At 51.4% G+C, this 15,893-nt stretch overlaps 1 protein-coding gene across 1 annotated transcript in view; it reads left to right on the forward strand.

The window, feature by feature from the left end:
* CACNA2D4 (calcium voltage-gated channel auxiliary subunit alpha2delta 4) overlaps positions 1-10,485 on the forward strand; it is a 116,399-nt gene extending 105,914 nt beyond the window's left edge. Inside the window, exons 34-40 of the mRNA XM_056482400.1 lie at positions 473-525; positions 1,472-1,527; positions 2,872-2,892; positions 7,666-7,783; positions 9,501-9,613; positions 9,902-9,984; positions 10,390-10,485. Coding sequence (XP_056338375.1) covers positions 473-525; positions 1,472-1,527; positions 2,872-2,892; positions 7,666-7,783; positions 9,501-9,613; positions 9,902-9,984; positions 10,390-10,476 — 531 coding nt within the window. The 3' untranslated portion in view covers positions 10,477-10,485. The remainder of the gene's footprint in view (positions 1-472; positions 526-1,471; positions 1,528-2,871; positions 2,893-7,665; positions 7,784-9,500; positions 9,614-9,901; positions 9,985-10,389) is intronic.
* Positions 10,486-15,893: the final 5,408 nt, after the last annotated feature.

Consider the following 15,893-nt stretch of genomic DNA (forward strand, 5'->3'; position numbering starts at 1 on the left):
CTGGATGAAAGCACAGTTAAGCATAATCAATCAATGGCAGATAATACTAAATCCTGGGCAGTGCTGTCACTTGTCCTAGAAACACCACTTGCTCTCAGAACACAAAAGCATCCTAAACTGGTGGTGTCCCATTTAGCTGTGTTTCTCTCCTGCTCTGAGCTCTGAAGGTCATCCACACTGGAGAGAAATCATCAAGCAATTATGTCTTCAAAGTCCTTCGTACATTCCTGATAAACTCCCTGACCCTGATGGGGAGGGGGTGAGGAGGTATTATTAGTAGCAGGGCAGCTCTGTTGGCTTTTGATGTATTTTGAACATTTTCCAGTGATGCCCAGACCTTGAATTTCCAGCCTGTCTTCAAGAGCTCTGATCAGTGGAGGGACTTTGTCTAAAGTGCGGGGTCCTGCATAACAATTATAAATTCTCTGACCAGATCCTTATGGTATTTCTCATTTCTTCTTTTGTTCTCCAGCCAATTTATGCCTTTGTTGCTGCAGTGAAGTGGCTAATAAGTGATTTCCTCATGTGAGTACCAAAAGATGGGGGTGTTTGGGAGGCTCACATCAGGAGGGACAAGAGCTTGGAAAGCTGCAAGCGGAATACCGCGCATTAGGGCATTGCTGTCAGCCTTCTCCTGACATTCAGCTCTGCTCCTGGGAGACAGAAAGCTATTACTATTGCCATTTTGAGAGGCAGAGGCCCACAGCAGGTCTGGGATTTACCTGAAGTCACTCAGTACAAAATGCCTGAGTAAGAAATAGGACTTGGGTCTCTTGGGACTCTGTGCAGATCCTCAGTGCCGAGTCCTCTTGCCTGCCTGTGCAAATGCACATCTTCCTCTCACAGGGGGAGAAGGCTGAAGGCAGCAAGCCAAGCAGCTCAGGTCTGAGTGCCAGGCAAGGGGGGACAGAGGGGAGGCTCTCCTCTAGGTTTGGGTTCAGCTCAGACTTCTGGGGTGAATTGGAGTTCAAGCTCAAATGAGGCTGGAAGAGCAGCTGCTCAGCTTGCTGGGTGTGCGAAAGGGGAGATGTGGTGAAGGACCAGCTCTGAGGGCTTTAGCCTCTTGGTACTGAATAATTCCATGTAGTTACCTCCAAGCAGCCAGAGTGTGGGCTTCTGATGGCCATCACACCTGCTCCTCAGGTGGGTCCTACAGTGGCTGAATCCCCTCCCAGCCTCAGGGGCTGTCGTACTTGTTCCTTCTTTCACTGGCGAGCCCCTTGCAGAGGAATTACTTCAGGGAAAAGCCCATTTAGATCTCCTACAGTCCAAATCTCACAACACAGAGCTACATTTTAGTATGTGGAGAGGGGAAAAAAAAATTAATTTTTTAAAAATCAGACTTGCACTGCCAGAAATTTGTAGTAAACATTTTAGAACTGATACTCACTGGGTGACAGGGCCATCTCACTGACACCTGCATCCTTCCAGGCTGCTGAAAAAGCATCCTCTGTTCTTGCTCTTTTGACAGCTTCCTTTTGGAATTTAACATGAGTAGCTTCTGGCACTCAGACAACTTGGCAGATGGTGAGTACACAAGAGTCCAGCCGCCCCATAGCACGTGAGTGCTGCAGTCACTGGTAACAGAAGAAACTGTACTGGGAAGCCTGGCCTTGTGCAAGGAGCCTGCCCTCTGCCCCACACCCCCTCCTCCACAGACACTGGAATCCAGCTTCCAGATCCCACCATCTCCCCCCATTCCCACTCCATTCCAGGCTGCCAGAGCACCAGGGTGATCAGGGTGAGGTGTGTGCTGCTTGGAGCACACTGCTTGCTTCCCTCAGGGTAATCTGTTGAGGAGAGGGGAGACACTTCTTCCTAAGGACCTCTGCCCTATGTGCAGTGGGATGAGAGGGGCCATCAGTTGCAAAGAACTTCTGTTGGAAAGCCTCCCTTCCAGTCTGCTACAGGACAGGACAGGGCAGAGCAGGGATGGAACAGCAGAGATTCTCCAGAGCCTAGCAGAGGTCCCAGGAAGCTAGACAGAAACTTTAGAGTTTAGTAACACCCAGAGGGTCTTCACTTACCTACTGGACCTGCTCTGGAAGAAAGAAGATGGTGGCACATGGTATTGTATAGCAGCTGAGCTCAGCAGAGGGGTGTGTCTCCTTGAAATCCAGACCTGTCCTGTAGCTGAAGTGCTGCCTGCTGAAAACACCCCAGGAATCCATCCCAGCCTCTGCAAGCAGGGGGATGTTAATGGCCCTGAGGAGACTCAGAGGGGAAGGGGAGGTGTGCTCTGTGCAGCCAAGTAGGGGCTGTAATTAGCCTTGCTAATTATTGATCACCAGCGGTGCCTTTAGTGGAGACAGCGGTAATTTCCATGCTGGCTGTGGGGCTGGCTCTTCTGCATTGAACTCTCCTGGAATAAGTGGAAAAGTCATTTTTTGAAAGTGAAATTCCCCTCTAGAGAATGAGGTCTATGGGTGCTGTTTAGGTCCCACTCTGCTTCTCCAAATAGATGCAAAGTTGCAGCTGTTCCCTAAGCAGCCCTGGCTGCTGTGTAACACACAGCAGGATAACAGGAGTGGCCCCATGCAGAAATTGGTGAGGAAGAGTCTGATGAGCAGGTGCAATACTCATGGCAGTTCAGGAGAGACTGCTCATTCAGGGGAATGGTGTTCCTGCTGTGGATGTTCTGTAGCTGCAATCTGGTTAGTCTGTGCTTGAGGAAAGCAAAAAGGGAGGGGTCGATGTCACTGCTGTCCTGCTCATCACCGTTTCCTTTTGTGCTGCCTTCATCTCTTTCCCACATCACCTCACCTCCATGACTGCTGTGTGCAATTCATGTCTCCATGTCACTGCCATCCTGTGAAACTGTCACATGTCTCCATCGTTGCTGTGTGTCTGTGTGTCATGGGACTTCTCCAGCCAAGGCTGTCTTCCATCACTGTAAGTAGAATCACCTAAGAGTTAAAAAAAAGAGAGAATTAAATAGAAATTCCTAGGCTAGGGAAGACTTTTTTCCACCTTTTGTACAGTGGGGGACTTGCAGACAGGTGTGACAGGGCCAAGGCAGAGCCTGGCTCTGTTTCCCTGGTCTGCAAAGAAGAGATGCTGTTGCTCATTTAGCTGGCTGAGCTGGTGATTGAAGGTCTGACACTGAGAAGTTGATAAAAGAAGGAACACACGAGCCTCCTGAGGAGCTGCAGTCACAGACAGCATCATCACTCATTGCTGTGGCCTGGCTGGGCTGTGGCCCATGATCCATGGCACTGTGGTTCCCAGCTGGCCCATTCTTTCCAGCTGTTATTCCCAAACCAAAGACCAACCCGTGCTTTCTTGCAGGAGAAACTACACAGGTCTTGTAGACTTCAGTTATTAAGAAGTAACTTAAGTCTTCTTTTCCACATACCATGGCTTAGCTCTTTCTGATAAATCCCAGCCCAGCTCTGGGATAATGCAGGAGGACTTTCTAGTGGTTCAACTGATAAGTATGTGCTGTAGCTCATAAATCCACTTCTACAGGCAAGTTAGAAATTCCTCCAAGACAGAGTCCAGACTGTGGCTGTGTTTGTATCTCCCTGCTTCCATATCTAGCTTGTGTTTGCCAATTCGCTCTCTGCCCAGCAAGACGTAAGTGTGAGACAGAGATGGAGAAATAGAGACAGTTGGAATGTGTCTTACTGGATGGAGAAAAGGAAGAGCAAGAGAGAGTGTCTGCAGATGAAAAAAATGAGTGTCCATGTGTGTGGGGGAGTAGCAGGGTGGAAGAATACTATTGAGGCTGGAAGAAATGGATTGCACATGTTGTTAAGCAGGGGCTGTAGATTTTTGCCAGAGACATTAACATTTTCTTGACTGCATGCCAAGGCTGGTGTATGTGAAAAATATGAAGAGAAGGAGACATTTTGTGAGAGAGAAATGGAGCACACACATTTTTTCCGGGTTATGTGCAGAGGAATTAACAATCAGGGATCTAATGCTCTCCCTTGCCTGACTGTGTACCTCTGGCTCTGCAGCACTAAACCTATTTCTGCTTCCCAAGTTCTCTTGTTTTCTGGGAAGGTGAGACTTGCTGTTGGAACATGGGCGTGATGTATTCAGACTGCATTCATCATACAAATCTGCTTTACTGAGGTGGTGAGAAGACATGTTTGCTGCCACAGATTTTTCTCTGCTCTCAGCATCTCAGTTTCTCTCTTTTGTTTATAAGGGCTTCTGCTTTTATGGACAACAGCACAGGTTTGAAATCTTTTAATTAAGCCAAAAATATTTCCAGCAAGGCATGCAGCCTAGAAAGAACTATTTCTACAATTCTGTAGATCATAAAACTTTCTCTTTTTTTACTGCATGGTAATGTACACAGAAGGTATATTACAAGATAATTGTTTAAATTCTATATTTTATATTGGTAACTAAGTGGCAGATTTTGTCACATGTCCCAGAGTAAATGCTCTGACTTGAGTGCATGATTTATGCTGGTGGGAAAGAGTTCACAATCTGGGCTCTATAGTTCATAATGAGGCACAGCAACTGCCTTTGCTGCTCAGAAGGATTGTTTGCCAAATGTCTGACAAAGTCTTTCTGGAAGTGCAGATGGTAGCAACGACAGCCTGGAATTAACTCACTCTTTGCTATAAAGTTTGCAATTTGTTATCAGCTCCTCTAGCTGTTTACTAATCCCTGACCAGCAGACTCTCAGGGCACTGATAACATTTTGATGTCCAGCATGTGCATGCAGAAGCTCAGCCTGAGCCTTTTGCTGATGATATACATGCTTCTCTGAACCTCTCAATACTGCTGCAGCTGCACTGCTTCCCAGCAAATTAAGTGGCAGTAGGCTTAAGCATAATCTCTGTCATAGGTCTTGTCTCTGTGCAGGAGTTAGATTTTCAAGCAGCTTCTTTTCATTCAGCTTCTGCCAAAAAACACAAACAAACAAAAAAAAAACTTAAGGAAGTTTAAAAATACACTTTGATGCTGGCCACATTTATCCTGGGTATGATTCATGCACTGTCTTTAATTGACTTTTCCCTTGCAGGGCCTGGTTCTCCAAGCCCACCATGACAGTCCTCATCCAACAGTGGCTGAGGATGGGACCAACTTCAATTCTGAATTTTCATTGACCCCTCCCTGCAGCCTGTCCTTCACACCACTCTATTTTATATTGCTTCAACTCCATCTGCTTTGATGATAACAGGAAGCTTGTAAAGGATATGATATTATAACAGGAGCTAGTAAAGGATGTCCTTTACCAGGACCAGGGAGAAAATGAGGTGCTGGTATGTCAGGGCTCTTTGCCACTCATGGCATGAGCCAGATGTTAAATTCTTGCAAGCAGTTTGCCCCCAACTCTACGAGGTCACCTTTGTGGTTATCACAGTGATTGTTCTGAGGAAGAACTGCACAGTCCATTGCCAACGGCTGTGCTGTAAATCCAGGGCCAGCTCAACAGGACTGTGATGGTTTGTGGGGACCAATGTGTGGTCTTGCCACAAGCATGTCCCTGGTCCAGGCTGGGGTAGCCTGGCCACCTGTTTCAGGGTTTGGAGCTGCTTTTTCAGCCCTCAGTACAGTGAATTAAGGCTGAAAGAAATTCTGCTCTGTGTCTCCCACTCCTTTCGTCTTAGTTTGGGGATTTTCCTGGCCAGAACACACCAGCCCTGCAGCTGCTCAGAGCCAGAAAGTGTTTGCAGCTTCTCTCCTTACAGCATAAATGGGGATATTCTGCATGCCCCATCAGAAGTGTCAGAAATTCACCTGAGAAACAGGGTCATCTTCTGCTCGTCCCAGATCTCCTCGGGATTGCCAGTCCCAGAAATGTCATCACAGAAATGGGAGAGGCTTTTCCCTGCCTCTGCAGCGTGGGGTTTGCACAGAGGGACAGCAAATGGTGGCAGAGCAAAGCCTGACAGCTCCTGGCTGGTGGCAGAGGTGCTGCCGGCCCCTGGAATGACAAGTTTGGTTGATTAATTCAGAGTGAATCCAGGGTGAATACAGAACGAGGCATTGTGCTGCAGTCAGGCTCTGGGTGCTTTTGAATCTGTACAAAATGAACCTCACCATGTCACCAAAAGGAGAGTCCCATAGTCTGGGAGGGTTTAAGCAGGAGGCTGCCTGTTGAGAACTGGTTTTTGAGACTTCTGAATAAAAGCACAAAGTACAATTACCAGAGACTCTGCACTGCAGGGAGGGGTTTGAGTGCCCATCATATTCACCTGGGCAAGGCATTAGAGGTAAGATTGGGCTGCAGCTCCTGGCTCATAATGATGTCTTGTGTTGCTGGATTGTCATGGTGGAGAGAAAAATCAGAGAAAATCATGCAGTTTTTCTCTCCCTCGTGTAATCCACATTGTTTAGATGGCAAGCTCTGCAAGGAGGTGCCTGCTGCTTTCTGCCTGCTCTGGCAGTGCTGGGGGGGAGAGGAGACCATTGCTCTCAGCAGTGAGGGCTTTACAGTGATGCAAATCACCTATCCAATCACAGATGCTCTCTTGATGCCTGCTCACCATACATTTGCTGATTAAAACCCAGGTTGCTGCATTTTTCTGTAAATCTTCAGCACTTCTGCTGCAAGGGGTAAACTGGATGTCCTCCAGGTGAGGAGGACCCTCTTCCAAGCTGGTCCCCCCAGGAGCACTGCCTGTAGCTGCTGTGTGGGTGGGGGGCTGCAAAGTGAGGCTTTTGTGTTCAGACCCCAAGCTGATGAAGAAACCATTTCTGGTACTTGCTGCTGGCTGAGCTACAGCCACCTCTGCCCTAGCAACAATTTTCACATTTCCATCAGCAGCAGTCCCCTGTGTGTCCTACAGAGGCAGGAGCTGGCTTTGCTACCTCCAGCTGCAGAAAATAATTGCCAGAAGGACCCAAGGCAGTAGTTTCAGGCAAGACAGATTTTGCTGAACTCCTAGAAAGAATGCTCTTGCTTCTTGAGGGAGGCTTAGTGAGGTGGTTCGGCTCCCCCTCATCCCCAAATTAGTTTGGGAGTCCCACAGAGTGTGACTAATGAGTGATGGAGCAGCTGCTCCATCCAGGAGCCAGTGCTGTTCATTAGCTGGGTCTCTCCTGGTCCTCCAGAGCTGTCATCTGTTTCCCTGTGGTCTCAGGCCAGATCTGTCTGCTGGTGGTGGTTTCTTCTCAACATGACACTTACTGAGTCCCTCCAATTTCCTGCTGTGAACTCGCTCTGAAATGTCAGGGCTCAGGAGGGATCAGCAGGTGATGAGAGCCCCACCACAGGGTTCCTGCAGGGGCAGAGCCCTTGGCACAGGCACAGAGGACCAGCCCAGGCACTTGTTCCTGTGTTTAAAAACTGCATGAACCAGGGCTGGCTTAGGCAGAAGGGATTTCATTGACACAGCTGCTTCAGTAACTCCTTTGAACACAGGGGTTCCTGTGCCTAATGTCCCTCCCTGCCTGGCCAGGGGGGTCCCTGGGTTGCTGTGGCCACTGCAGCCTCCAGGTGGGTCCAGGCTTGCTGCAGAAGGCGAGTAGCTAAATTGGAGGCATTTCTTGCATAGGCTGGTTTTCCCACACCACCTAGTGGGAGCAGGGATCACTGCCTGGCTGCTTCTGCAGCACCTCCTTCCCTCTGTTCTCAGTGGGCACCTGCTCCCAGCCACTGGTGGAGGGTAGCTGCTCCTCCAAAGTCCATCAGCAAGTCTGGAATGTTTCCAGCTCCCCTGTGCCACTCACATGTGTGCTTGTCTCGTTCCCTGGCAGCTCACAGGCACAAGAAGCACGACCTGCTGCAGCCCTGCGACACCGAGTACCCCGTGTTCGTGTACGAGCCGGCCATCAAGGAGACCAACGGGCTCATCAGCTGTGGAGACTGCCAAAAGTAAGAGTTGTAGCTGGGGGTCTTGTCTGAGGGCTGCTGGGGAGGGCAGCAACAGGAGAAGGGTCACATACCACTGTGCCCATGGCACGGCCACCACAACATCCACATTACGAGTGAAGGGACAGTCAAAAATAACAGTAAAGTCATTGTGAAAAGAGGCTGTTTTCAGTGGTTGCACAGTGCCATCAGCAATCACATGTGGAAAGGTGACAAAAAGATGAATATCCACTTATTCAGCTTTTCCTAACATGAGGAGGCCAAACAGATCTGACTGGAATTGCTGCCAAAAAAAAAAATCCTACCTAGTCTTCAGCATTGGATCAACTGCATGAAAGAATTAAAGGTTATAAAAACAGCCTCGCTGGTCAACATGGCTCTAGGAAAACCAGAGCCTTGCCAAACCTTGTTTCAGAAGAGATTGCAGATTTGATGACAACAAGGTATTGTATTAATCTCTGGGTAGATCCAGTGACCTCTTTGGGTCACAGATTTCTGCCACAAACGAAGCCTGGGACTGTCCCTTCCCTGCTGGAGGCAGCACCTCACCAGTGCTGGTGCATCTGGTGCATCTTTTATCCAGATATTTGGCTCTGTGGAGCATTAGCCAGGGCCTGGCATGCAGGCATTCCTGATCACATTCCACAAGCTCCTGGTGGAGCAGGGACAGGCTGGGTGCTCCATCCTGGGCAAAAACGTTAACTTTTGGATTGACTGATGCATGGGGTGTGTCTGTCCTGGTGCCTGAATCTGTGCATGGGGTGAAGGCTGCTTGTCAAAGCTCCCAAGGCAGTCATTAGTCAGGGAGCACTAATGAAATGGTCAGCTGCTCTGTGTGGCATTCAACACCTTTAAAAGGGGGCACAGAAATCCCCAGAGGCTGGAAGGCAGCAAGGCCAGGTGGTGAATAACCAGGGACACTGGGCACTCCTGCAGCACAGTCAGCTTGGCCAGGGCAGTGGGCACATCCCCACAAGACTGTATTTCTATTCCAGAAACTTGGCTGAGCCGTGGTTAGCAGGACTGGGAGTCACTGAGCCATGCACCAGCTGCAGCCCTGGCACACTGGGCACACTGGGCAGTGTGCAGGCACACTGGGTCTGATGTCCCCAGCCTTCCCTGTGCCCAGTGCCTCCAGGACATGCTGAGTCCCTGCCAAACACCAGTTGGTCAGTCCCATCACACCAGTGTAGCCCACAATGTTACTGGGTTCCTCTATTTCTCTCTCCAGTAACGTGAATTTTAGCATAATCTGCTCCTTCCAGGACCACAGAATACAGGCATCCTTGCATTGTACAAGCACATAAATATACATTATTTAATATAAATATACACATAAATATACATTAAATAGGCACTGGCATACCACTGGGTGAAGCCAGGCTTTGCTCAAGTGTCATTTGCTCTGACATGCTGCCCTGTCTGGGGAAGACTTGTGTTGGGTTTGGCTGCTTAGTTGGGTTCTTGGGTTGATTTTGACTTTTGTGCCTGGCATGGAGTTGTAGATTTGAACCAGTTCAGAGTCAGGAGGCCAAAGAGGAGTGCTGATGGCACTTCTCTGTGTGTACTTCTGCTCACTGGTCTCTCCTGCTTTCTGCTGGCACCCTGTTTCCAATGATCTCTGTTTTCTTTCCATTTCTTTGCTGTGGTTCAGGCAATGCCAGGGCTGCTGCTCTGGGCTGGAGAGTTGTGCTTTTTCTCACCCACTGTTCTCTTGCAGGATGTTTGTGGCACAGCAGATCATCAGCAGTAACCTCCTGCTCCTCGTCACAGACACTGTCTGCGACTGCAGTGTCTTCCCACCCGTCCCAATGGATGCAAAAGAGGTCAAATATATCCTTCCATGCACAGCAGGGATGCTCGGCTCCACAGGCCTTATCATCTCCGTGTTTGCCAGGCTGGAAAACGTGCTTCTGCTGCCTTTGCCATGGGCGTGCAGAGCACGACCCGGCCTGGAGAGCTCTTCCAGCCTGCCCAGGGTGACCTGCCCTTCCCTCGTGCTCCCCCTGCATCTCTGGGCGGTGCAGGTACAGCACGCCCAGCTTGCAGCCGAGCCCCGCGGGTGTGTGTGGCATCCCTCCCCTGTCCCTGCCCGCATGCCAGTCCTTAACAGCCTCGCACATAACGCTTCGGTCAAGTGTGAGCGGATGCGCTCCCAGAAGCTGCGCCGGCGGCCGGACTCGTGCCACGCCTTCCACCCTGAGGTATCCCGGGACGGCGGGGCAGGGAGGGACAGCGGGCGGCTGGATGGCACCAGGTGCCATGTGCCCAAAATGCACAAACGTCTGCTCTTGCACCCTGGCATGCTGCCCATCCTGCTGGCTGGAGGCAGACACGGCCGTGAATCCCCGAGGGGGTTCTTAGCAGGGGGATTTCACATTAGCACCACCTGGGAAGGGTTTGAGCTTGGAAACCACAGTCAGGAGCAAGCACACACTCATGCAGCCCCTGCTTCCGAGCCCACGGTGGGTGCTGTGGCCAGCAGGAATCACACCAGTCCCTCCCTTGGCTCCTGGGGATCTTTCGGCCACAGGCATTGCCCCCTCTCCCGAAGGTGCCAGGCGGGCTTGGCAGCAAGGCAGGCTGATTTCTTGTCTCCCATCTCGCAGGAAAATGCCCAGGACTGCGGTGGCACTGCTGGGATCTCTGTGTGTCCGGCGCTGCTGCTCCTGCCCCTGGTGCTGCTCCTGCGGTGACACCGCCTTACGCGGCAGGGACCCGGCGGGACAGCGGTGCCAGGGGAGGAGATGGGGCTCCCTTCAGGGTCACCCTCTGCGGCTTCCCGAGGCGTCCCTCACCCCAGCGTCCAGCACGGTGCCGACGGTGGGAGCTGCCGCCTCCTCGGAAGCCTGTGGCAAAAGGAGATGGGAGGAGCAGCAGGGCTGGCTCCTGGCACAGCTCACAGCCAGTGCTGCGCCATGGGCATGGAGAGCATTCCACATCAGCCTGCCTCCCGCGGAGCCACCTGGGCTACAGGCGGCAGAGGGCTCGGAGGAGCAGAGCTGGCTTCAGCACAGCAGGAGACACCACCTGCCTGTCCTTCAGGAGGAGCCACTAGGATTTTGGAAGCAGCATGTCCTGGTCTTGGGGGTGGTCCCTTAGCCGGGAGCCCAGGGGTGGAACACGGCACCAAAGCTGAACTGGACCAACCTCACCTGCAACTGGACAGTGGGAGGCAGCACAGCTCGACTGGAGAGCTCCGGCTGTGCCAGGGAGACCTCTCCTAACGCTGCTAGAGCAGCATCCAGGCTCTTGTCTACATGTGGACTTACCTCTGGAAAGGGGTTTTGTGTGAGCCACCAGAAGAGACTTACCTGCTCTCTTCAGTGCAGAAGCAGATAAGAAACAGGCACTCTTCCCCTTGGAGCAGCACTGTCCTGCTCATTGCAGCTGCCCTTGGTTGCTCCCTGCCCTGAGCCTGGCATTCCCAGCTGGTGGGCACAGGACATATCTTACAGAGCTTTATGGACAATGGGTGGGGAGCACCCTTTTTTCTTTTTTCCTTTTTTTCTTTCTTTTTTTTTTTTTTTTTTTTGTATGAACTGTTCCATACCATCTCATTAAAAACAAATATATGGCATGTTCTACATAGGCACCATAGCTTCAGCATGTTTAGTGGTCATCACACCAAGATGTCCCCTCCTGCAGGACAAGGGCCCTCCTTGCTCTCTGCCTGACAAGCAGCACTGCCCACACGTGCCTGCCATGGAGAGCTGCAGGCTCCTCTCCAGGGCCACCATGCCACCCACTCCCACAGCCACCAGTACCAGGCTGGACTCCAGAGCAGCTGGGTGGGGATGGGCTTTGTCCTCACACCAGGTCTGTCCCTGCCCTGCACAGGTGTGTGGGTACAAATGCACTCCAGGCATGATAGGGCTGCTGTCCTTCTTGCTGCTCATGTCACCTGACACTAAGGGGACAGGATCAATCCCAGCCAGGTCTTGGCAGGGACCTTCCAGGACCTTAGAGCTCCTGCAGTGGGGTTTTGCCTGGCTGGAGGGCAGTGTTACAGCAAAGAGGAGAGGAACCACTGCAGTACTGGAAGTAAAACTGGAGGTGGAGAAGGTTCCAGGCTGCAGAGGCAGTGACCTTATCAGAGCCAGCAGCAGCCAAGGGAGATGAAGGCAGGATGGAGGAAGAAGGGGCAGCTGTCAAGGCTGAGGAGCTGGGAGCTGCTCACAGATGGAGGAACCACTGGGTCAGGGCACCCCTGGCCTGGCACAGCTCCCCCAGCCCCACGTGCCTGCCCTCCTGGGACACCATTCTCAAGGATGACCTCCCTGTCAGAAAGGATTAGCAGCCCCATGTCCACTCAGCTTAAACAGGACATATAAATGCACATTGCTCTGCTGTGGATGAGCCATGCTTGCCTTCAGGTGCATTAATCCACAATAAACACAGTCCTGCAGAGGTACCTGCACTGAGAGAGTGAAGACCAGATTTGTACCTGGCTTAGTTGGCTCAGTGAGTTTGTCCACAGGTGGTAACTGGAGGTAATGGGACAGGGGTGAGGACTGGAGTATTTCTTGAACTGAGAAACACAAGCAAAATTTTGCCTGACTCTAAACCTCAGCACACATCAGGAACAGCTTCCTAGGTTGGTTTGGGTTGTTTTGTTGTTTTGGGTTTTTTTCAGCAAAGCAGACCATAAGCAAACCTATCCAATTCTGGGCTCCAACACAGAGTTAAGCAAATTCCATTTCATGCTCTGACAGAGATAGTGACTCATGGCCCTTCAGCAAGAGAAAAATCCCCAGGAAAAGCAGCTGCCTTTGCTTCCAACTTCTTCAGCCATGTGCTGGGCACAGCAGATGAAAATAGGTCAGCAAAAGCAAACAGGGAGCTGAGGCAGGAGGATCCAAGCAGCAGAACAGCTGTGAGAGGAGCCATCTCTCACTTCCAGCTGAGCAGCATCCTGCTGCCATCCTGATACTCCCTAAATCCCAGCTGTCCTTCCTGTGAGCACACGAAGCAGGGGCAGCAGGGTTTGTCCTGCTAGGGCAAGATGCAATGAGAGAAAATTCCTGGGTGGTGCTCTGCAGGCAGGGCCGTCCATCAGACCCACATCTCACTGCTGCACAGATCAGGGGCTTCACAAGCCCAAAATCTGCAGCTGATTTCCTCACAGGCAGGGGGACAGGGAGATGGGAAGGGGCCTGAATTCTCTCCCTGACACTCCTTACAGGCTTCAGAAACAGCCCACTGCAGGCTGAGGTAAGGCTGGCTCTCCCCCAGGTGTTGGGTGGGCAGGGACACACACCTTGCAGAGTCACACACACCCTGACTCACGGCTGGGGACAGAGCAGGGTGGCTGCTGGCTTCAACTGCGGCCACACAGGGATTACTTCATTCTACAAAACAGTGGGGAGATCAGCCCTGGATTTACAGCTGCTGTTTGCAGTTGGGATCAGGCACAAAAGGAGGCTGGCCTGAGTTGGTTTGGACTTAGCAAGAGACTGGCACATGCCAGGCTGGGCATAGCAGTGGCCACAGCCAGGAGCCACATGCCCCAGGTGTGTTAAGAGGTGGGTGTGAGGTGGGTGTGGCCCATCTCTGCCACAGCCAAGGAGCAGTACCACAGTTCTGCTTGGTTTCATGCACATCTCAGAGTATTTTCCAGGATGTCTTTTTCTGCTGAGAAAGCCCAGTGGCACTGTCAGCACAGAAACCCTGGGCTCCCACAAGCTTCTGCTTGCAAGGGAGGTGTGCTGAGGGCAGCCTAATGCAGCAGATACATTTGTGCTAAGCAAATTCTCCAAAGCAGGCAGAGAAGGAGCATCAAACCCCCGTGTGCCAAACATTCCATCATCAGCTGGACCCTCGCTGAGGGGGAATTGCTGCTCCAGTCCCCCCAGGCACTGGGGAGCTCCCCCAGCCCAGCACAGGCTGTTCCCCCATGCCACCTCTGCCTGCCTTTACACCTCCTGTCATTTGGCCAGCAAACAACTCTGTCACTGCTCCTGTGACATCAGCCACAGCACTCAGGATTGGCCCCACTTGAACGCCACCAAGCTCCTGCTGTAAATACCCGTAGGAAATTTCACCAGCCCTTCCTGCTTGCTGCTGCTGCCTCAAATTTTGGGAGCCCTGGCACCCTGCCTTTCCCCAGGCAGGTCCCTGCTGGCAGCAGAGGAGGGCTGGGCACTGAGCCTTGTCTTTAGACCTGTTTGGCTCTCCATGGGCAGGCAGCTGCTGCTGTCCTTCCCAGCAGCATCACAGGGATGTGCATGGCTGCTCCCTCAGCTCTCCTTGAGGAAAGGACAGTGGCAGGAGCTGCCAGCCTCACTGGAGGCCACTGTTGGCCAAGGGCTGGCCTCTCACAGGCAGCAGGGAAAGAGGGAAGCCCCCATAGCAGTGACACCAGCCAAAGCCCCCAGCTGCTCTTGCTTGTCTGTCTCAGCCAGCAGTGACCTTCTTTAGCCCCTGGCAGCAGAGGCTGGAACCTGCTGTCACCTCCTCCTGCCGGCCCTGAGGGATAGAATATCGCTTTCCAAGCTGGCAGGAGGCTCCCTGGCAAAGGCAGCAATCCCAGCCTGGCTGCCCCTGCAGGCAGCAGGATGGGGAGCTGGGCCAGAGCCAGGGCAGAGCCCCGGGCTGGCCACCGTGGCCAGGAGCCGGCAGGGAGGTGGTGGCAGCGGCTGCTCCCTCCCAGGGGGGGTGGCTTCCCGTGCCAGCAGCAGATGCCACCCCACAGCCCTGTCTGCCAGGCCACAGCCACAGAGAAAACTTCAGACTGAGGGAGCTCAGCTCAGCGCCAAGACAACCCCTAAAACACAGCACAGGTTGGGCAGGATTAGAAGTGAGAGCAAAGCCATGCACTGGAAAGGGCTGGGGTGGCATTTATCTCTCTAAGGGAAACACACCATTGCTCTGGGAACTCAGCCAGGCTGACATTTTCCCACCTCATTTACAGCTGGACCAGTTCAGTTTTATGCTGTGAAGAGACTCTGATGCCACTACAGAGAGGAAGCTGCTACTAAACAAGATCATGGTGAATCTCCAGTGCAAGCATCTCCCTGCTCAGGAACACGAACATCTCTGTAGTTTAAACAGGAATTTTACTGGAGAAAGGCAAAGGTGAAGCTTCCAGAAATGCCAGAATATCTCATCACTATGAGGGTGATGAGACCCTGGCACAGGCTGCCCAGAGAAGCTGTGGCTGCCCTATCTGTGGAATTTTTCAAGGTCAGCTGGGACATGCTCTGAGCAACAAGGTCTGGTTGGAAAGGTGTCCCTGTCCATGGCAGAGGGGTTGCAACTATGTGATCCTTAAGGTCCCTTCCCACCCAAACCACTCTGTGACTCTAGGCTAAGATCCAGCTGGCAAACCAGCTCTGTGTACTCACCCAGGAGTGCTGGGCTCCCAGCCTGCTGTTCCTGCCCAAGGAGCCAACTTTTGCTTCCCTGCAAGACATCTTGCAGACTGGAAAACTTTGAACTGCACAAAAGTTACCCAATTCAAAACAATTACTCTGACATTCTTCAAAACTAAAAATCTCCACCAAACTCAAGAGAACGTGACACCTGATTGTTGTTCAGTTTGGCTTAAAAAAAAAAAAGATGCTGCAGACAGTTTTACCAGTAAGAAGTTTTTCCAAGGGTCAATTTTTTTACAACACTGATCCATTTGACGAGACTTAGATATTGAATGGAGTCTGCTGTGTTTCCAGTCATTATTGAACAAAAATAAAGTTATATGGTTCTGCAGGAAGTGGATGAGAAACATTTGACTTAATTCTCTAGACACTGACATACTATGTCCAGTACATAAAAACTTACTGGTTTGATGGCCAGCGAAAATTTGAATTAGAAAAGTGAAAAAAAAAAAAAAAAAATGCTGCATCTTGAAGGAAACCCAAATGTAAGGAAATCTTCTGTGTTAGAAAGAAAAAACTGCCTGGTTATTTGCTGCTACTCCCCACAGCATGCAATGCTGCAGCATGGACAGCCTCTGCAGAAAGGAGACTCACATATCCAAACCCACAAAATATTGGTAAGGAGGTATGAGGAGCTCACATCTCACAGAGATCTGCAAACAAACTTCACATCCATAAATCAGGGGCTGTTTATAGAGAGGGTTCAGCCTTTTCCAGCTGTCATGAAATCAGTTCTG

This window comes from Oenanthe melanoleuca, chromosome 1A (genome assembly GCF_029582105.1).
Source record: "Oenanthe melanoleuca isolate GR-GAL-2019-014 chromosome 1A, OMel1.0, whole genome shotgun sequence".
NCBI classification, from domain to species: Eukaryota; Metazoa; Chordata; class Aves; order Passeriformes; family Muscicapidae; genus Oenanthe; species Oenanthe melanoleuca.